The 23,358-nt window shown below is 42.9% G+C and overlaps 1 protein-coding gene across 3 annotated transcripts in view; it reads right to left on the bottom strand.

Moving 5' to 3' along the window:
- The window catches only part of LOC138417462 (uncharacterized), a 60,575-nt gene extending 38,254 nt beyond the window's left edge, over positions 1–22,321 (bottom strand). For all 3 annotated transcript variants that reach the window (XM_069547731.1, XM_069547732.1, XM_069547730.1), the window contains exons 1-3: positions 21,861–22,321; positions 20,316–20,427; positions 20,072–20,152 (exon numbers count right to left, since the gene is read on the bottom strand). In XM_069547731.1, the coding sequence (XP_069403832.1) occupies positions 20,072–20,152; positions 20,316–20,427; positions 21,861–22,231 (564 nt within the window). In that variant the 5' untranslated portion in view covers positions 22,232–22,321. The remainder of the gene's footprint in view (positions 1–20,071; positions 20,153–20,315; positions 20,428–21,860) is intronic.
- Between the last annotated feature and the right edge of the window lie 1,037 nt (positions 22,322–23,358).

Below are 23,358 nucleotides of genomic sequence, written 5' to 3'. Positions count from 1 at the left end.
CTAGGTTGGTCATAGCTGTTCTTCCAAGGAGCAAGCGTCTTAGTTTCATGGCTGCAGTCACCATCTGCAGTTGTTTTGGAGCCCCTCCAAATAAAGTATGTCACTGTTTCCATTGTTTCCACATCTGTTTCCCATGAAGTGATGGGACCAGATGCTGTGATCTTCATTTTTTTAAATCTCAGTTTTATGTATTTATTTACTTTTACCTTACAACATTGTATTGGTTTTGCCATACATTGACATGAATCCTCCATGGTTGTACATGTGTGTTGAGTTTTAAGCCAGATTTTTCACTCTCCTCTTTCACTTTCATCAAGAGGCTCTTTAGTTCTTCTTCGCTTTCTGCCATAAGGGTGCTGTCATCTGCATATCTGAGGTTATTGATATTTCTCCCGGCAGTCTTGATTCCAGCTTGTGCTTCATTCAGACTGGCATTTCACATGATGTACTCTGCATGTAAGTTAAATAAGCAGGATGACAATATACATCCAGGACATGCTCCTTTCCCAATTTGGAACCAGTCCGTTGTTCCATGTCTGGTTCTAACTGATGCTTCTTGACCTGCATACAGATTTCTCAGGAGGCAGGTCAGGTGGTCTGGTATTCCCATCTCTTTAAGAATTTTCTACAGTTTGTTGTGATCTACACAGTCAGAGGCTTTGGCGTAGTCAATCAAGCAGAAGTAGATGTTTTTCTGGAACTCTCTTGCTTTTTCACCGATCCAGCGGATGTTGGCAGCTTGATCTCTGGTTCCTCTGCCTTTTCTAAATCCAGCTTGAACATCTGGAAGTTCACGGTTCATGTACTGTTGAAGCCTGCCTTGGAGAATTTTGAACATTAGTTTCCTAGTGTGTGAGATGAGTGTAATTGTGCGGTAGTTTGAGCATTCTTTGGCACTGCCTTCTTTGAGATTGGAATGAAAACTGACCTTTTCCAGTCCTGTGGCCACTGCTGAGTTTTCCAAATTTGCTGGCATATTGAGTGCAACACTTTCACAGCATCATCTTTTAGGATCTGAAAGAGCTCAACTGGAATTGCATCACCTCCACTAGCTTTGTTCATAGTGATGCTTCCTAAGGCCCACTTTACTTTGCATGCCAGGATGTCTGGCTCTGGGCGAGTGATCACACCATCGTGGTTATCTGGGTCATGAAGATCTTTTTTTGTATTGTTCTTCTGTGTATTCTTGCCACCTCTTCTTAATATCTTCTGCTTCTGTTAGGTCCATACCGTTTCTGCCCTTTATTGAGCCCATCTTCACGTGAGATGTTCCCTTGGCATCTCTAAGTTTCTTGAAGAGATCTCTAGGCTTTCCCATTCTATTGTTTTCCTCTATTTCTTTGCACTGATCGCTGAGGAAGGCTTTCTTGTCTCTCCTTGCTATTCTTTGGAACTCTGCATTCAAATGGGTATTTCTTTCCTTTTCTCCTTTGCCTTCAGCTTCTCTTCTTTTCTTGGCTATTCGTAAGGGCTCCTCAGACAACCGTTTTGCCGTTTTGCATTTCTTTTTCTTGGGGATGGTCTTGATCACTGCCTCCTGTACAATGTCACAAACCTCCATCCGTAGTTCTTCAGGCACTCTATCAAACCTAATCCCTTGAATCTATTTGTCACTTCCACTGTATAATCGTGAGGGATTTGATTTAGCTCATAGCTCAATGGTCTAGTGGTTTTCCCTACTTTCTTCAATTTAAGACTGAATTTTGGAATCATGGGTTCATAGTCTGAGCCACAGTCAGCTCCCAGTCTTGTTTCTGCTGACTGTATAGAGCTTCTCCATCTTTGGTTGCAAAGAATATAATCAATCTGATTTCTGTGTTGACCATCTGGTGATGTCCATGTGTACAGTTTTCTCTTGTGTTGTTAGAAGGTGTTTACTGTGACCAGTGTGTTCTCTTTGCAAAACTCTGTTAACTTTTGCCCTGCTTCATTTTGGCCAAATTTGCCTGTTACTCCAGGTATCTCTTGACTTCCTACTTTTGCATTCCAGTCCCCTATATGAAAAGGACATCTTTCTTGGGTGTTAGTCCTAGAAGGTCTTGTAGGTCTTCATAGACTCATTCAACTTCAGCTTCTTCAGCATTATTGGTTGGGGCATAGACTCAGATTCAGTTCAGTTCAGTCACTCAGTCGGGTCCAACTCTTTGCGATCCCATGAATCACAGCACACCAGGCCTCCCTGTCCATCACCAACTCCCGGAGTTCACTCAGACTCATGTCCATCGAGTCAGTGATACCATCCAGCCATCTCATCCTTGGTCTTCCCCTTCTCCTCCTGCCCCCAATCCCTCCCAGCATCAGAATCTTTTCCAGTGAGTCAACTCTTCACGTGAGGTGGCCAAAGTACTGGAGTTTCAGCTTTAGCATCAGTCCTTCCAAAGAAATCCCAGGGCTGATCTCCTTGCAGTCCCAGGGACTCTCAAAAGTCGTCTCCAACACCACAGTTCAAAAGCATCAATTACTGTGATATTAAATGGTTTGCCTTGGAAACGAACAGAGATCATTCTGTCATTTTTGAGTTTGCAACCAAGTACTGCATTTTGGACTCTTTGTTGACTATGAGGGCTACTCCATTTTTTCTAAGGAAATCTTGTTCACAGTAGATATAATGGTCATCTGAATTAAATTTGCCCATTCCAGTCCATTTTAGTTCACTGATTCCTAAAATGTTGATGTTCACTCTTGCCATCCTCTGTTTGATGTAAATCCTCTAATTTACCTTGATTCATGGACCTAACATCCATCTTTGCATATCCATGTGTTAGCTATTGTGAGTAATACAGCTATGAACATGAGTATGTAAATGTCTCTTTGAGAATTTGCTTTCACTTCTCTTGGGTTTATGCCTAAAAGTGGGACCACTGGCACTAATAATTCTATGTATAACTGTTTTGTGGAACCAACATACCAACTATACCTTTTTACATTCCCACAGAGTGCACAATGGTTCCAGTTTGTCCACTGCTTCACTAAACTTCTATTCTTTTTTAAACCAATACAATATTGTAAAGTAATTAGCCTCCAATTAAAATAAATAAGCAAACAGTAGCCATCCTAATGGGTATGAGATGGTACCTCACTGTGATTTTGATTTGCAGACGCTTACTCCTTGGAAGAAAAGTTATGACCAACCTAGATAGCATATTCGGAGAAGGCAATGGCACCCCACTCCAGTACTCTTGCCTGGAAAATCCCATGGGCAGAGGAACCTGGTAGGCTGCAGTTCATGGGGTTGCAAAGAGTCAGACATGACTGAGCGACTTCACTTTCAATTTTCACTTTCATGCACTGGAGAAGGAAATGGCAACCCACTCCAGTGTTCTTGCCTAGAGAATCCCAGGGATGGGGGAGCCTGGTGGACTGCCATCTATGGAGTCACACAGAGTCGGACACGACTGAAGTAACTTAGCAGCAGATAGCATATTGAAAAGCAGAGACATTACTTTGCCAACAAAGGTCCGTCTAGTCAAGGCTATGGTTTTCCCTGTGGTCATGTATGGATGTGAGAGTTGGACTGTGAAGAAGGCTGAGCACCGAAGAATTGATGCTTTTGAACTGTGGTGTTGGAGAAGACTCTTGAGAGTCCCTTGGACTGCAAGGAGATCCAACCAGTCCATTCTGAAGGAGATCAGCCCTGGGATTTCTTTGGAAGGAATGATGCTAAAGCTGAAACTCCAGTACTTTGGTCACCTCATGCAAAGAGCTGACTCATTGGAAAAGACTGATGCTGGGAGGGATTGGGGGCAGGAGGAGAAGGGGACGACAGAGGATGAGATGGCTGGATGGCATTAACTGACTCAATGGATGTGAGTTTGAGTGAACTCCGGAAGATGGTGTTGGACAGGGAGGCCTGGCGTGCTGCGATTCATGGGGTCGCAAAGAGTCGGACACGACTGAGCGACTGAACTGAACTGAATGATTAATGATGCTGAACATCTTTTTGTGGCCACTCACATACCTTCTTTGGAGAAATATCTATTCCAAGTTCTTTGCTAATTTTGAATTGTTGTTGAGGTTGTTTTTTGTTTTCGTTGTGGTTGAGTTTTAGGAGTTCTCAATATATTTTATTAATCCCTTATCAGATATATGATTCTCAAATATTTTTTTACCATCATGCGGTTTTGCCTTTTTACTCTTTTGACTGTGTCTTTTTGTACACAGAATGTTAAATTTTCATGAAGTCAAATTTGTGTGTTTTTTCTGTTACCAGTCCAATGTCATGAAGCTTTTGTTCTATCTTTTCTTCTGAATTGTTTAGTTGTTTTAATCTTGTTGTTAGATCCTTGATTCATTTGTAGTTAATTTTGTATATGGTGTTATGTATGGGTCCAGTTTAATTCTTTTGCACGTGGTTATTCAGTTTTCCCAGCATCATTTGTTGAAAAGGCAACATTAGCACCTTTATCAAAAATCATTTCACTGTATATGTGAGTTTATTTCTAAGCGCTCTGTTCTATTCCGTTATTCTGTGTTTATTGTTCCGCCTATCTCCCATTCTTGACTACTCTATCTCTGTAGTAAGTTTTGAAAGTAAAGTGTGTGTCATGAAGTTTTGTTCTTTTTTCCAGACACTTCTGGCTATTTGGAATCCCTTGAGATTTCATGTGACTTTTAGTTTGGGTTTTTCTATTTTTGTTTAAAAAGTGCCACTGGCATTTTGATAGGACTTGCTTTGAATCTGTAGATTGTTTTGGATAGTATGGACATTCTTAACAATATCAAGTCTTTCAATCCATAACATGAAATGTGTTTCCACTTATTTATATCTTCTTCAGTTTCTTTCAGCAATATTTTGTAGTTTTCATTGTACAAGTCTCTCACCTCCTTGATTAAGTTATAATTCTAAGTAACTTATTCTTTTTGACGCTATTGTGAATGGAACTATTATAATTTTCTTTTTAGATTTATTGTGTATAAAAATGCAACTGAGTTTTGTATGTTGACTTTGTATCCTGCTACTTTGCTGAATTCATTTATTACCTCTAATTTTTTTGTGTGGAATTTTTAGAGTTTTCTATATATATAAATATATGATGATATCATTTGCAAACTGATTACTTCTTCCTTTCCAATTTAGGTGTATTTTATTTCCTTTTCTCATTGCTAATGGCTATAACTAATTGTTTTGGCTATAACTTCCAGTACTGTGTTGAATAAAAGAGGTGAAAAATGGGCATCCTTACCTTGTTCCTGCTCTTAGAGAAAGAGCTTTCAGTCTTTCACTGTTAAGTATGATATTTGCTGTGAGTCTTTCATAAAAATGCTCTTATTTATGTTGAGATAGTTTTAGTCTATTCAGTTTGTTGGAGTCTTTTTTTAATCAGGAAAGAGTGTTTTATTTTGCCACATTACTTCTCTGTATCAGTTGAGATGACTGTGCAGTTTCTTCATGCTGTTGATGTGGCATATTATACTGATCAATATTCATATGTTGAACCTTCTTTGCACTGCAGAAATAAATCCTATTTGGTCATTGTGTATAATCCTTTTACTATGCTACCAAATTCTTTTTGTTAGGATTTTGTTGAGGATTTTTGCATCAGTATCCATAGGGATATTGGTTTGTAATTTACTTTTCTTGTAATATCTTTGTCTGGCTTTGGTATCAGGGTTAAACTGGCCTTATAGAATGAGTTAGGAAGTGTTCCCTCTTCTGTAATTTTCTGGAAAACCTTGGGGAGAATTGGTGTGAAATTTTTCTTTAAAATGTAGAATTCACTAAGTGAAGCCCTCAGGTTGAGAGCTTTTCTTTTTGGGGGGAGATTTTTGATTACTGATTCAATCTCCCTGGTAGTTATAAGTCTGTTCAGCTTTTCTCTTCATGGTTTACTCTTGTTAGGATTTGTGTTTCTAGGAGACTTACCTGATCATCTAAATTATCCAGTTTGTTGGGCATACAGTTGTTCATAGTACTCTCTTATAATTTTTATTTCTGTAGAATTGGTAATAATGTCCATACTTCTAATTCTGATGTTAGTAATTTTTCTTAGCTCATCTAATGGTTATCAAGTTTCTTGATCTTTTCAAAGAACCAACCTAAAAAATTGTTTAAATGAAGTAATTTCCAGGGCTTCCCAGGTGGCACTAGTGATAAAGAACCCACCTGCCTATGCAGGAGATGGAAGAGACACGGGTTCGATCCCTGATCAGGAAGACCTCCCCTCTAGAGGAGGAAATGGCAACCCACTCCAGTATTCTTGCCTGGAGAATCCCATGGATAGAGGAGCCTGGCGGGCTACAGTCCATAGGGGTGCAAAAAGTCAGACATGACTGAAGCAACTTAGCATGTAGTTGATTTCCAATGTTGTTTTATCTTCATATAAACCAAAGTGATTCACACATACAAGCATGTATATAAATATATGTATATATGTGTGTATTAGATTCTTTTCCATTATTCAGTTGCTCAGTTGTGTCCAACTCTTTGCAACCCCATGGGCTGTAGCCTGCCAGGCTTCCCTGTCCATTACCAACTCCTGGAGCTTGCTCAAACTTATGTCCATCGAGTCGGTGAAGTCATCCAACCATCTCATCCTCTGTCTTCCCTTTCTCCTGCCCTCAATCTTTCCAAGCATCAGGGTCTTTTCTAATGAGTCAGTTCTTTGAAGCATCAGGTAGCCAAAGTGTTGGAGCTTCAGCATCGGTCCTTCCAGTGAATATTCAGGACTGATTTCATTTAGAATTGACTGGTGTGATCTCCTTGCAGTCCAAGGGACTCTCAAGAGTCTTCTCCAGTACCACAGTTTGAAAGCATCAATTTTTTGGTGCTCAGCTTTCTTTATGGTCCAGATCTCACATATGTACACAACTACTAAAAAACCTATAACTTTGACTAGATGGACCTTTGTTGGCGAAGTAACGTCTCTGCTTTTAAATATGCTGTCTAGGTTTGTCATAGCTTGTTTTCCAAGCAGCAAACATCTTTTAATTTCATGGCTGCAGTCGCCATCTGCAGTGATTTTGGAGCCCAAGAAAATAAAGCCTTGTCACTGTTTCCATTGTTTCCCCATCTATTTGCCATGAAGTGATGGGACCAGATGCCATGATCGTCATATTTTGAATGTTCAGTTTTAAGCCAGCTTTTGCACTCTGCTCTTTCATCAAGAGGTTCTTTAGTTCCTTTTAGCTTTATTACATAAGGGTGGTGTCATCTGAGGTTACTGATATTTCTCCTGGCAATCCTGTTTCCAACTTGTGCTACATCCACCCCAGCATTTTGCATGATGTACTCTGCATGTAAGTGAAATAAGCATGGTGACGTATACAGCCTTGACATATTCTCTTCCCAGTTTGGCACCAGTCCATTGTTCAATGTCCGGTTTTAACTGTTGCTTCTTGACATGCATACAGATTTCTTTTCCATCATAGGTTATTATAGAATATTGAGAATTGTTTCCTGTGCTAAACTGTAGGTCCTTGTTGGTTATCTATTTTATATAAAGTAGTATGTATATTTTAATCCCAAACTCCTAATTTATCCTTCCCCCATTTTTCCCTTTCATGGCCATAAGTTTGTTTTCTTTGTTTGTAAGTCTATTTCTATTTTGTAAATAAGTCCGTTTGTTTCCTTTTTTTAAGATTCCACATTAAGTGATGTCATATAATATTTGTGTTTCTTTGTCTGACTTCACTTATTATGAAAATCTGCTGCAAATTACATTACACTATTCTTTATGATGGAGTAATATTACGTTGTGAATATAGACCACATCTTTATCCATTCATATAATGATGGACATTTCCACTGTGTAATTGTAAGGGATTTGATTCAGGTCATAACTGAATGGTCTAGTGGTTTTCCCTACTTTCTTCAATTTAAGTCTGAATTTTGCAATTAGGAGTTCATGATCTGAGCCACAGTCAGCTTCCAGTCTTGTTTTTGCTGACTGTATAGGGCTTCTCCATCTTTGGCTGCAAAGAATATAATCAATCTGATTTCGGTGTTGACCATCTGGTGATGTCCATGTGTAGAGTCTTCTATTGTGTTGTTGGAAGAGGGTGTTTGCTATGACCAGTGCATTCTCTTGGCAAAACTCTGTTAGCCTTTGCCCTGCTTCATTCTGTACTCCAAGGCCAAATTTGCCTGTTACTCCAGATTATCTCTTGGCTTCTGCTTTTGCATTCCCGTCCCCTATAACGAAAAGGACATCTTTTGGGGGCATTAGTTTTAGAAGGTCTTGTAGGTCTTCATAGAACCTTTTAACTTCAACTTCTTTGGCATTAGTGGCTAGGGCATAGAATCGGTTTACTGTGGTATTGAATGGTTTCCCTTGGAAACGAACAGAGACCATTCTTTCATTTTTGAGTTTGCACCCAAATACTGCATTTTGGACTCTTTTGTTGACTATGAGGACTTTCTTCATTTCTTCTAAAGGATCCTTGGCCACAGTAGTAGATATAATGGTCATTTGAATTAAATTTGCCCATTTCAGTCCATTTTAGTTCACTGATTCCTAAAATGTCGGTGTTCACTCTTGCCATCTCCCACTTGACCACTTCCAACTTGCCTTGATTCCTGGACCTAACATTTCGGGTTCCCATGCAATATTATTCTTTACAACATCGGACTTTACTTCTATCTTCAGTCTTATCTGTGACTGGGCTTTGTTTTCACTTTGGCTCCATCTCTTCATTCTTTCTGGAGTTATTTCTCCACTCTTCTTCAGTAGCATATTGGGCACCTTCTGACCTGGGGAGTTCATCTTTCAGTGTCATATCCTTTTCTGGTTTCATACTGTTCATGGGGTTCTCAAGGCAAGAATACTGAAGTGGTTTTCCATTCCCTTCTGCAGTTTAAATTGAAGAAAGTAGGGAAAACCATTCAGCTATGACCTAAATCAAATCCCTCACGATTATACAGTGGAAGTGACAAATAGATTTAAGGGATTAGGTTTGATAGAGTGCCTGAAGAACTACGGATGGAGGTTTGTGACATTGTACAGGAGGCAGTGATCAAGACCATCACCAAGAAAAAGAAATGCAAAACAGCAAAACGGTTGTCTGAGGAGGCCTTACGAATAGCCAAGAAAAGAAGAGAAGCTGAAGGCAAAGGAGAAAAGGAAAGAAATACCCATTTGAATGCAGAGTTCCAAAGAATAGCAAGGAGAGACAAGAAAGCCTTCCTCAGCGATCAGTGCAAAGAAATAGAGGAAAACAATAGAATGGGAAAGCCTAGAGATCTCTTCAAGAAACTTAGAGATGCCAAGGGAACATCTCACGTGAAGATGGGCTCAATAAAGGGCAGAAACGGTATGGACCTAACAGAAGCAGAAGATATTAAGAAGAGGTGGCAAGAATACACAGAAGAACAATACAAAAAAAGATCTTCATGACCCAGATAACCACGATGGTGTGATCACTCGCCCAGAGCCAGACATCCTGGCATGCAAAGTAAAGTGGGCCTTAGGAAGCATCACTATGAACAAAGCTAGTGGAGGTGATGCAATTCCAGTTGAGCTCTTTCAGATCCTAAAAGATGATGCTGTGAAAGTGTTGCACTCAATATGCCAGCAAATTTGGAAAACTCAGCAATGGCCACAGGACTGGAAAAGGTCAGTTTTCATTCCAATCTCAAAGAAGGCAGTGCCAAAGAATGCTCAAACTACCGCACAATTACACTCATCTCACACACTAGGAAACTAATGTTCAAAATTCTCCAAGGCAGGCTTCAACAGTACATGAACCGTGAACTTCCAGATGTTCAAGCTGGATTTAGAAAAGGCAGAGGAACCAGAGATCAAGCTGCCAACATCCGCTGGATCGGTGAAAAAGCAAGAGAGTTCCAGAAAAACATCTACTTCTGCTTGACTACGCCAAAGCCTCTGACTGTGTAGATCACAACAAACTGTAGAAAATTCTTAAAGAGATGGGAATACCAGACCACCTGACCTGCCTCCTGAGAAATCTGTATGCAGGTCAAGAAGCATCAGTTAGAACCGGACATGGAACAACGGACTGGTTCCAAATTGGGAAAGGAGCATGTCCTGGATGTATATTGTCATCCTGCTTATTTAACTTACATGCAGAGTACATCATGTGAAATGCCAGTCTGAATGAAGCACAAGCTGGAATCAAGACTGCCGGGAGAAATATCAATAACCTCAGATATGCAGATGACAGCACCCTTATGGCAGAAAGCGAAGAAGAACTAAAGAGCCTCTTGATGAAAGTGAAAGAGAAGAGTGAAAAATCTGGCTTAAAACTCAACACACATGTACAACCATGGAGGATTCATGTCAATGTATGGCAAAACCAATACAATGTTGTAAGGTAAAAGTAAATAAATAAATACATAAAACTGAGATTTAAAAAAATGAAGATCACAGCATCTGGTCCCATCACTTCATGGGAAACAGATGTGGAAACAATGGAAACAGTGACATACTTTATTTGGAGGGGCTCCAAAACAACTGCAGATGGTGACTGCAGCCATGAAACTAAAAGACGCTTGCTCCTTGGAAGAACAGCTATGACCAACCTAGACAGCATATTAAAAAGCACAGACATTACTTTGCCGACAAGTTCCTTTAATCAAAGCTATGGTTTTTCCAGCAGTCACATATGGATGTGAGAGTTGGACCATAAAGAAAGCTGAGCACTGAAGAGTTGATGCTTTTGAACTGTGGTGTTGGAGAAGACTCTTGAGAGTTCCTTGGACTGCAAGGAGATCCAACCAGTCCCTCTTAAAGGAGATCAGTCCTGAATATTCATTGGAAGGACTGATGTTGAAGCTGAAACTCCAATACTTTGGCCATCTGATGTGAAGAACTGACTCCTTGCAAAAGACCCTAATGCTGGGGAAGATTGAAGGCAGGAGGCGAAGGGGACGACAGAGGATGAGATGGTTGGATGGCATCACCGACTCAATGGACATGAGTATGAGCAAGCTCCGAGAGTTGGTAGTGGTCAGGGAAGCCTGGCGTGCTGCAGTCTGTCAGATTGCAAACAGTCAGACATGACTGAGCGACTGAACTGAAAACATCAAAGCACCCCAGGTGTGCACCAACAGATGAATGGACAGGCAAAATGTGGTCTATACACATGAACTATTACCTAGCCTTAAAAAAGAAAGAAATTGTGCAATACGTAACGTCAGAGATAAACTTTGAGGACATTATTTAAGTCACAAAAAAGACAAATGCGGTATGAACCCACTGAAGTGAGTTAACTTAGAATAGTCAAAACTATAAGCATAGAGAATAAAATGTTGGTTGACAGGCTGAAGGAGACGAAAATGAGGAATTACTCAGTGTGTGTATAGTTTCCGTTTTATATGCTGAATAGAGTCATGAGGATGGAAGGGCGGGGATGACTACATAGCAGTGTGCATGTATCTAATACCATTGAACTGTACTCAAAAATTGTTAAGATAGTGTATTTCACGTATGTCTATTTCACATAAACATGACATTACTCCTGAGTGGCAGGAGTGTCTTTTGCTATTCTTAACACTCCCATCTCATCCACACCTGTGTTTATGCTAACATAGACACATAGGTTAGTGAACTTATTGATCGTGTTGGGGGAGTAGCTGTTCCTGGAGAAGCATGGAAGCCCTGTCCCCCACCCCACTCCTTGCCCTATATGCATCTCTCCCATTTGCCTGTCCCTAAGTTTCACCCTTTGTAAAAAATAGAAAAGTGGTCATTGTCAGCAAAGCTTTATTCTGAGTTCTGTGAGTCATTCTAGTGAATTATTGCACCTGAGGGGTGAGCGTGTGGAAAATCTTGAATTTGCAGCCAGCTGGGCAGACGTGCAAGTAGCCTGGGGACCTCATCGACAGCTGCCTTCTTAAGTGCGGGCACTCACTTCAGCACTACTCAGCCCTCAAGTGTGGGGTCTACACTCACTCGGGTTTGTTACGTCAGACACCTAGTTGGTTTCAAAGGTTGTTGTTGGAATGACACAACCACCCCATCACTATTCCCACAGTAAAGATGAGGAAAGTGGAAGAAAGAGATGTGAGGGGCCTCACCCAATGTAAGGGAGCAAGCAGCTGGGATTCTAGCCAGGCTGCCTGACTCCAGAATCCACACCAGTAACTTTTAACAGCTCTCCCATACCTTACATTCCAACCATAAATGAAATGATGTTTTCCACGGGCAATTCCATATTTTTCTGCTTCTGCATTACTGCTCATCTTACCTGGAACACTCTTCTCTCCCACCTCTATGTTCCAATATGACATCAAGGACAAGCACCAGTGCCAGCTTGTGAACCCCTCACCCCAGTGCTCAGCTGCAGCCATCGAAACACACTTCATGCGCCAGCAACAACAGGACTGACCTCCAGGCCAGCGGCTTCACTCTGGACTCAGTGCTGTCCCTGTGTGGAGGCCACATCACCCCTGGGCTGCTCCCGGCCATGACTGAGTATAACAGACACCTCCAGACAGCTCTGAGGCTAGCTTTGGCTCAAGGACTCCCGATGGCCTGGCCACATCTTCCCTGGGCAGCCCTCTCTTTCTCTTAACCCTCAATTTCTCTTTCACTCAGGGGTCAGGCTGCACGGTGGCTGGATGGCTCTCCCAGGTTTTCTCAGCTCCCTCCCTGTTTTCTCAGAGCTCATACCCCCTAATCAATCCTTGCACGGTTAATCCTGTCTTGGAATCTACATTTTTCTCTATTTCCCATTTTATTATCTATTTACTTTTTCATTTAAAAGTCTCTCTCAAGCTTTTAACTTATGTAACTTATGGGCACCAACAGCACCACCAAAAACTCTGGGCAACTAGTGACATTTTCAAATTCATATTTAATACCTAAATAAACATTGTTAATGTTCATTAATATACCATCTGAAATCATCCAGGAACTCCTAGTTGGCTACAAAGCACACATTGGGAATCTGTTTCTTGAAGGACCCAGACAGATATTCCCTGGGTTGAAAGGCTGTCTTCCACCCTGAGCCTCCACAGCATCTCACTGGTGCCTGCATCGGGACATGTGACACAGCCAACCTTGGACAGCCATTACCGTCTTATTTCCCCTACTGGACTTTAAGCTTCTCGCGAGACTCTAAGCCTGAGTAATTTTTTAAATCCTTCTTTATACTTAGCGTACAGCCTATAAATACCTTTTCTGTTCTGTGTGGATCACAATGAGCTGGAAAATTCTGAAAGAGATGGGAATACCAGACCACCTGACCTGCCTCTGGAGAAATCTGTATGCAGGTCAGGAAGCAACAGTTAGAACTGGACATGAACAGACTGGTTCCAAATAGGAAAAGGAGTACGTCAAGGCTGTCTATTGTCACCTTGCTTATTTAACTTCTATGCAGAGTACATCATGAGAAACGCTGGGCTGGAAGAAGCACAAGCTGGAATCAAGACTGCTGGGAGAAATATCAATAACCTCAGATATGCAGATGACACCACCCTTATGGCAGAAAGTGAAGAGGAACTAAAATGCCTCTTGATGAAAGTGAAAGAGGAGAGTGAAAAAGCTGGCTTAAACCTCAACATTCAGAAAACGAAGATCATGGCATCTGGTCCCATCGCTTCATGGGAATTAGATGGGGAAAGAGTGTCAGACTATGTTTTGGGGCTCCAAAATCACTGCAGATGGTGATTGAAGCCATGAAATTAAAAGACGCTCACTCCTTGGAAGGAGGGTTATGACCAACCTAGACAGTATATTGAAAAGCAGAGACATTACTTTTCCAACAAAGGTCCGTCTAGTCAAGGCTATGGTTTTTCCTGTGGTCATGTATGGATGTGAGAGTTGGACTGTGAAGAAAGCTGAGCACCAAAGAATTGATGCTTTTGAACTGTGGTGTTGGAGAAGACTCTTCAGAGTCCCTTGGACTGCAAGGAGATACAACCAGTCCATTCTGAAGGAGATCAGCCCTGGGATTTCTTTGGAAGGAATGATGCTAAAGCTGAAGCTCCAGTACTTTGGCCACCTCATGTGAAGAGCTGACTCACTGGAAAAGACTCTAAGGCTGGGAGGGATTGGGGGCAGGAGGAGAAGGGGACGACAGAGGGTGAGATGGCTGGATGGCATCACTGACATGATGGACATGAGTCTGAGTGAACTCCAGGAGTTGGTGATGGACAGGGAGGCCTGGCGTGCTGCAATTCATTCACAAAGAGTCGGACACGACTGAGTGACTGAACCGAACTGAAGTGAAGTGAATGAGTAAATAAGGACCTGCAAACAGGGAACACAGACTAGCAGGGGAATATTTCTCAAAGTCTGCTCTCTGTGATGTTAACAAGTACCATTTGGAAGGAAAATTCATGGTCACACCAAGTTTAGGAAGTGCTGAGCTGAACAAAAATTAACAGATGTCTTTACTGTACAACTTCTCTAAGCATTTAAGATGCTCCTTTCGTTTCGTGACTCTCCAGAAAGCAGTGTCCTTCTATGGTCCATAGAATAGGTGTTCTGAGGAACCCAGTTTGGGAAGCGTAATTAGAAAGACCAAGGAAAGCTTCCAGGATGCGTGGTGCATCTGAGATGATTCTGAAAGAACTGCAAGGGCTTCAGCAGGCTAAGATGAAAGAGAGAAAGTGAACTTTACAAGGAGCACTGAGTAAGCTACAGAGGCAGGAAGGGACCAGTCACATTTGGAGAAATCATACAGACTGTTTACTAGGTTCCCCTGGTGGCTCAGACGGTAAAGAATCCACCCGCAATGTGGGAGACATGGGTTCAATCCCTGGGTTGGGAAGATCGCCTGGAGAAGGGAACAGCGACCCACTTCAGTATTCTGGCCTGGAGAATTCCATTAACAGAGGAGCCGGGCAGGCTACAGTCCACAGGGTCGCAAAGAGTAGGACACGACTGAGTGACTTTCACTTTCACAAGAGCCTAAAGGGTAGCAAGAGCAGAAAGGAAGGTCATGGAGGAACTGCATTTTAGACTATGACATTTGGCCTTTATCCTATGATGCTATGAAAGTTTCTGCACCAGGAAATGATGGGATAAATGGTGACAAAGGGAATCGTTAGTTTTAATTAGAAAAGCATGGTGCATGTTTAATGGTTCACCAAGAAGAATTCCATATGCTGCAAAACCAAAGAAAGCAATCTCAGGTTTTATAACCAAGGCAATCTGTTTGTCACATTACTAAATCCATAGCCATAATAAGGCTTCTGCAGTGCTTAATGTTCTGGTTTGCAATACGTGTTATGGGAAAGAATCTACTAAAATGTTATTAAGATGAACAAATCATCTTGCATCAATTTCTTTGGGAAAGAAGCTATAAATTACATCATCTCAATTTCTTGCCTCTTTTTTGGGCCCAGATTTGTCACTTACAGTCACATATTTCGGGCAACTGAAGTTAGTAACCTTTAAGCAAACCTATAGCTTATTCTCACCAAGAGATATATGGTACTTGCAGACATTATCATTCAACCAAAAAGCTGGTATATGGCACGATGCAGAAAGAGGTGCCGGGGCATGCACATCTGAGTCTGTGCTCCTAGGAAAGGCTGGTTGTTGCAGAGTTGAAATTTAACTAATCAGCTCTTCTTCTCGCAATTAAATTAAAAGCAAATACTACTTTATAAGTTGAAAATATATTTGTCTTCAATATGCAATAATGGGAAAGTTGAATATATTCCAGATCTAACATATTGCTTTGGTTTATATTATCCCAAAGAATCATTTTTAATTATTTTCCATTTTAACCTGCAACATTTTGAGTTCTGATCATTTCAAATCAATGCAGGAACAACTTAAAACCCTTCCAGAGACATTTTTGTGTTTTCTGAGGGTATGTTCAGTTATTGAAATATGTCTTTGCAGTTATTTTTCTCAGGATACAAATAGGATTTTTATCTTCTGGGGTTTTTCCAACTTTAATGCATATACCTTTCAGTTTACAACCTAGGACTCTTTCTCAATTCTTCTCTGTCTAAAGAAAGTTCATCCAGATTTTTCCATAACATTTGACAGCATAATTCAAATGAACGTTTTGGCCAACGTAATACCATCAACACGACTGGTTCAGACTTGACTGCAGAAATCCCTGAATGTATTCATTTAATCCTCTCATCCCATCTCATTGGCTCCCTGCCTTAGGACTTTTACTCATGCTGTTCCTTCTCTTCCTCACCAAGATAACTCCTATCACTTAACCCAAGACATTTTCCTTGATGGTCATAGTTGAGTCAGTGCTTCTTGCATCACTTCTCATAGCCTTTCCCCACTCCTTAATCTTACCACTGTTGTAATTTTCATATTTGTGCTATTATTTAATAGTAGCCTGATTGCCCCTTGGACCCTAATTTCCCTGAATTATGGGGATGGATGGTGAGATAGGGAATCTAGTAGATCTTTTCTATCAAATAATAAATTAAATCACATTTAATTTATATATTTCAAACTCTGCAATGTGATGTCCAAGAAATTATCTGGTTTGGAAAGTTGCCCAAAACTTTTAAAGTTTTTTTTGGAAAATTCCCCAAACCTGAGAAGAGGACAAGAACTACCAGAAGGTGAGAAAGGTTTGGCTAATTTTTAAAGAACATTGGATCTGCTTTGGCCAGTAGAAACAAATCAGAAGATAAATCTGTCTAATCAGGTAGGCATACCTCTGGCATAACTGGTCAAGAAAAACAGAGATAATATGAACTAGAGATGAAGGGATTAACTAGGGAGTTTGTGATGGACACATATGCACTGCTATATTTAAAATGGATAGCCAACAAGGACCTACTATACAGCACAGGGAACTCTGCTCAATGTTATGTGGCAGCCTAGATTGGAGGGGAGTTTGGGGGAGAATGGATACATGCATATGTATCGCTGAGTCCATTTGCTGTCCACCTGAAACTATCACAACACTATTAATCAGCTATACTACAATGAAAAATAAAAAGTTAAAAAAGGAAAAATATAATCAACTATGACACAGTGATATAACAATAATAAAAATATTAACTACTCAGCTTTAATACACATAGAAAGTCTAGCCAAAATATAGTTCTGGATATATGTAAAATTTTAAAAATGGGGATGGGAAAGATAGGTGAAGGGGATCAAAGGCACAGACTTCCCATTATAAATGTCACTGATGATATAACAATATACAGCAGTGACTATAGTTAATAATCCTGAGTTGCACATTTGAAACTTGCTGAGAGAGTGTCTTAGAAGTCTTCATCACAAAAAACACACTGCAACTATGTGTGATTGCAACTATGTGTGGCAACAGATAATAACTAAACTTATCATGGTGATCATTTTGCAATATATGCAAATATCAGATCATAATGTTGTATACCACAAATGAATATAATGCTGTATGTTCATTTTAACTCAACGAAAATTTTTTGAAATGGCACAGGAAGAAATACTGAACAGACCAATAAGTATTAGGGAAATTGAGCATTCGCAAAAGTACCCAGACCCAAAGGGTATTCTTAAGGTATTAAATATTTGTGTCTTCCTGGAATTTATATGTTGAAGCCTCATTCCCAATGTGAAGGCATCAGGAGGTGGGGCTTTGGGAGGTGATCAAGTCATGGGATTAGTGCCTTTACAAAATAGACCTCAGAGAGCTCCCTTATTCACTTCCAGCCATGTGAGGATAAAGCAACAAGACAATGGTCTATGAACCAGCTCCTGACCAGACCCTGAACCTCCTGGCACCCTGGACTTGCCACCCTCCAGAACTATAAGAAATAAATGTTGTTTAAGCCACCAAGTCTACGGTATTTTTGTTACAGCAGCCCAAATTAAGACAGATATCGTGGATGTAATCTACCACACTTCCAAGGAATAGATAATCAGCATCATATGCCTGATTCTGAAACTAGTAAGAATTAAAAAAATAATAATAATAAGTTCTTTATACTTGTGAATCCTAACAAAATATTAGACAACCAAGTCTAACAGGTATTTACGATGCAACAGCATCAAGAAGTTTATGCTAGAAATTTAAATTAAGCATATGTTATGAAGAAGGCAATGGCACCCCACTCCAGTACTCTTGCCTGGAAAACCCCATGGACAGAGGAGCCTGGTAGGCTGCAGTCCATGGGGTCGCGAAGAGTCAGGCACAACTGAGCGACTTCACTTTCACTTTTCACTTTCACGCACTGGAGAAGGAAGTGGCAACCCACTCCAGTATTCCTGCCTGGAGAATCCCAGGGACAGAGGAACCTAGTGGGCTGCCGTCTCTGGGGTCGCACAGACTTGGACACGACTGAAGCAACTTAGCATAGCATAGCATAGCATAGGATCAGAACATCAGTAACATTAAGACCTAAGGTACTAAGAACTAAAGGGGAAAAAAATCATGTTACTATGAAAATAAATGCAGAAAAGTACTAGGTAATATTCAATACCTATTATGATTTTTATTTTTTTTAATCTCAGCTGGGAATATAAAAGTATTTTCTTATTTTGACAATATCTCAATAACAAAAAAATCATACTTAGTCAACAAAACATTACACTTAATAGAAAAACCTAAATATGTCTACCATCATCATGATGAATTATAAATCTGGAGATCCTGGCAATCACTGAGACAAGAAAACAAAATAAGAGCTAAAAGAATTTGAAGAGATGATAAAGCTGTCTTTATTTGCACACTGGATCATCTGCATGGAAAATTCAACAGGACCATTAGATGAGTCATTATAACTAGTGAGAGTTCATCAATATTGCAAGATAAAATATTAACTCATAAAATTTAATGTAATGTTCTTTACCAATGATAGCCAATGGAGAAATAAAATAGAAAATCATTCATAACAATTAGAAAAACCATCACTTACCTGGAGGGAGGGTACAAGGAAATGTTCTTAACTGCAATGGTGGTTACACAACTATATACATTATGTCACAATTCAAGAACTGTCCACTAAATGGGTTCATTTCATGCTGAAGAGGGTGTGGAGAAAAGGAAAATCCCCTAAACTATTGGTGGGAATGTAAACTGGTACAACCACTGTGGATAATGGCATGGAGGTTGCTTGGAAAACTAAAAATAGAGTTACCATGTCATCCAGCAAACCCACTCCTGGGCATATTACCTGGAGAAAACTGTAATTCAAAAAGATATACCCCTATGTTTGTAGCAGTGCTATTCACAATAGCCAAGACATGGAAGCAACCTAACTGTCCACTGACAGATGAATCAACAAAGAGGCAGTTACACACATACAATAGAATATTACTCAACCGTAAAAGAACAAAATAATGGCATCTGCATCAACATGGATGGACCCTAGAGATTATCATACAAAATGAAGTCAGAAAGACAAAGACCATGTGATACCACTGATATGCGGAATCTAAAACACAACACAAATGACCCGTCTGCAAAACAGAACTATGGACAGACAAAACAGACTTGTGGCTGCCAAGGGGGCTGGGGGCGGAGAAAGGATGGAGCAGGACACTGGGGTTAGCAGGTGTGAGCTTTTACATACAGAATGGATAAGCAAGTTCCTACTACGTTCCTACTATGTAAAACCGAATCATCTTGCTGTACACCAATCATTAACACAGCATTGTAAATCAACTATAGTTTAATTTTTTCTAAAAGGGTCCATTTCACTATATGTGAATTGTACTTTTTTTAAGCAGACAAAATTAAAAAAAAAAAAATCACCAGACTCAAAAGTACACCAAATCCCGAAGCTCTGAAGGGCACACATGTGCCCCCAACAGGCCTGAGAGCCACCCTGGGCCTTCTGCTAAGTGTCCCACTCTGGCTCTGTCGAATTCTGCTCCTAGAGCAGCCGAAGAACTGTGTGAGCCTGGCTTCCCTCACCCCCGTAAAGCCCTCAACACACACACACACCCGCCCTTTCCTTCTCCTTTTCCCTCCCTTCCTGTTGCCCACGTTCTCCCCAGGAGAGGCCCCACCAACCACCTGCTCAGAGCCGAGCTTCAGAGGAAAGCTGGGGACCCAAGGCCACTGTCAAAACCACGCAGGACACCTCATGGGCCAGTCAAGCCTTTGCGGGCTGATCCACGTCCCCAGATCACTCTCAAGGACAGCACTGCTGCTACAGCGCAGTAACCACAGGAACAAAGAGCGTTCAGAGCACACCCTGGCCCAAGCTGAGGGCAGCCCGCACTTTGGTCTCCTTGGAACAACTTACCCTTCTGGGTTTCAGGCTGAACCAGGGTGTAGGGAGGTCTAGCAGAAGCCCTGGGGTCAAGCCGTCCCACCTCGGCTGGGCCTAAGGAGAAACACGGCGAGGCCTAGGTCAGCTCAGACGGACGGTGAAGCCAGTGGAGAGAAGATGGAGACTGTGGCCTGTGCTCTCTGCTCCCCCACCTCCTGGGAAACCCCCTACCTCTTCCCTCGGGTGTCCAGCCCCCTGGTTCCTTCACCATACGAACCTCACTTGGAAAGTCTCCCACCAACTCTTCCAAGATGCAAAGTCCCAGGCACGAGAGGGAAGAAAGAACTTCCAGTGTCACCAACCAGGTTTGTTTCCTGAACGCTGAGATGCTGAAATTTGCAGCAAAGAGTGTTTGCTCCGGGAGCATGGGGAAAGGTGACGAGGAAAAGCGGTGAAGATGGCTGTTCTGCGCATGCGTGACTCCACTATGGGCCGGAAGTAGTAACAGACCACGTGCTCCCGCTCGCTCAGATAAAGGATGGGCGGTTCCATCCAGTCTTAACCAACTCAGCTCATAGACACAGCTGAGTCCAAGTTTCTAGAAAAGAACTCAGGCAAACATGTTAGCAGCCTCAGGTTCTTAAAATGACCATGCTTAGTGAAGGCAGGTGAAATGGGTTTAACCCATGGCCTCAATGGGCCCTACTCTCTATCAGGGAGAAAGCCTTAAACTAAGAACCTCTCAGGTGTGTTTGGGGCGGGAGCGGGCAGCCAGGGTAGGGGGTGGTTCTTGTACGTCTTTAGATAGGTATCTGGTGGCGGGCCCAGTGCACTGAGCTTAAAGGAGTCTCCGCCACACCCTTAACCCTGGCAACCCTTGACCCTCCCACTAACCCCAGCCTCAACCTCAGCATCCTTCTGGTACCAAAGACCATACTTAAGACTGCAGAGGGGCCACTGGTGACGGCCAGAGTCCCAAGCCTGCTGTTGCCACCTATTAACATGAGCTGATTCTTTTTATCGGCACAGATTAGAAAGGGTCTTCTGTCTCAATAACCCCTAGGGGCAGCTCAGCCTCCTACGATGTTGCTAAGTTTTGCAGACCAGAGCAACTGGCTCCATAACACCAATCTCTCCTGTGTGGGGAGAAGGCCAGCTTGAGCCTCTTGGCTCTGAGCAAAGATGTCTTTCCCTGGAGGAGCAAGGAAGTCTCCTCTTGTTTGTGTGAGATCTAGAGTTGAGTGTTGGGCTTCCACGCTCTGCCAGAGATCTGCAGCCTGACCCTCCTTACAATCCTGCCCATCGGCAGCCTCACAAAGTGAGTGGATGTCACCGCTTGACTTAAAGTGCTCACGGACTCCCTGCAAACCACATCTGAGGCTCTTGTTGGCAGCCCTGCCAGCCCCTACATCCATCTGCAGCCCCAGACAGCACAGCAACCCCCACCTCTCACCCCACTCCCTTCCCAGCCCGGCAGAAGCTCCTCACTCCTCAACTGCTTCTCTCCCCAGCTCACTTGGCTGCCTCTTCTGTGCTCCCTCCAGGACCTGGCCCTGATCACTGTCCCTCAGCTGGATGGCTCACTCCCAGAGGCATCAGGAAGCATCACCACAAACCAGTGTCCTTCATATGTGTGCTCCTGCCCAGAACAGGTCTTCAAAAACACATCAGACTCTCACCTTCCTGTCACCATTTATCTGGCTTCCCAGAGGTCAGGGGGCAGCAGAGAAGACTTGCTGAGGCTGAACTAAATACCTATCAGACCACAAGGAGCAGATGGTCAGCTGTGACCTGGCCTGGAGGGACGAGGGATCTTCCTTACCTCTGGGATTTGTGAACACCCATGGTGTGGAGTCCCAAGACATGGCCTTTTCCCTTGTAGGGTCTGGGGTATTTCATCTGCTCATTGAAAACTTTTCTAGGAGGGGTCCAGAGCACACAGACCTCACTGAATTGAGGCCTGTGGGAGAGTCTGTGTGTGAAGGCTGAGCAGAGTCTCGGGCATCTGGGCCACCAGACACATGGACCAAAGAGTGCAGATTCTGAGATGAAATCATCCCGTGAGTCATTAGCCACCCTTAGGGCCACAACTGGGGCTTCACGTGTGCTCGGCCATTTCAGGCTTGCCATGGATGGGCCATGACCAAGGATGATTCCAGATTGTGTTTGAGCTGCTCCTGTACTGCACCCCATGGTGGGGCATTTATACAAAGGCCTCCAGACTTACCAGCCAGGACAGGGCTCAAGAGAACCAGCTGCTGCCACTCAAACTCCTGCTCAAGTCAGGAGGCTCCCAGCACGACTGCTGCACCCACAGCCCTGTCCAGGGGTGGCCAAGGCTGGACTGAGCTATGATGGGGCCATTTAGCACCAGAGCTGGAGCTGGTCCAAGGAGGAGGGAAAGGATGAGGAGGCCCGGGGGTTTGCAGCTCCAGGAAGGGCATGGATCAGAGTCGGCATGACCTTCAGTAAGTCATGATGCTCCCCAGACCTTGGTGTCCATGTCCATGCTGTCCACCGGATGGATAGCAGTCCTTATAAAGAAATGAGGAAATGTACTTGAAAGTGATGGAAAACTAGTAGCACAACAGATGTACCAACTACTTCCAGAGGTCCCTTCCAGTCCTGAGCCGTATGCACGTACATTTCTGTGAAATCCAGACTCCGAGGGGCCAGTGGCTTGATGATCTGGCAGAGGGACATGGGGAGCAGAGGGAGAGGAAGGAGCTGGACGGGCAGTCTTCCTGGTGACACAAGCATGTGGTGACCACAGGGGCCGGTGTGGTCGTGAGGAGAAATGCCAGCACATCACAAAATGCCATGTGTCGTCCTCAACATCCGAGACATGGAGACCCCCTCTTCAGGAAGCTGGAGGTATTTCCTGGTGGCTTGTCCACTCCTAAGATCTGGATCCATCATTGATCTTTCTAGCACAGCAAACTGCAGCACCCCCAGAGACCTACACCTGGGGGGAGAGCTGCAGGGGGCCATTGTGCTCGGAGCCCAGCCTGCCAGGGTCCCATATCACTGCAAGAGCCAGAGGGCAGGTGGGCAAGAACAGAGACCCTGAGGGGCCATCACAGCATCCAGCCGTCGGGAAGCCACTGGTCCCTCCAGCCAGGCTGTCCTTCTAGGGAGCCCGCCCCAGGCAAAGTGCCCTGGAGGATGCATCCGCGTCCAGTGATGGCTGGTGCCCCATGAAGACAGCAGCCAGAAAGCTGGGGGGGAGAGAGAGACTGCGTGGGCGAAGGCAGGGCCGCCAGGGCCTGCCCAGGATCCCAGCCCACCTCCTGTGTCTCGTCTTCTCATCTTGAAAAGAA

This window comes from Ovis canadensis, chromosome 13, assembly GCF_042477335.2.
Source record: "Ovis canadensis isolate MfBH-ARS-UI-01 breed Bighorn chromosome 13, ARS-UI_OviCan_v2, whole genome shotgun sequence".
NCBI lineage: Eukaryota > Metazoa > Chordata > Mammalia > Artiodactyla > Bovidae > Ovis > Ovis canadensis.
The sequence above is the reverse complement of the archived record's forward strand: the minus strand, read 5'-3'. Positions and strand labels throughout refer to the sequence as shown.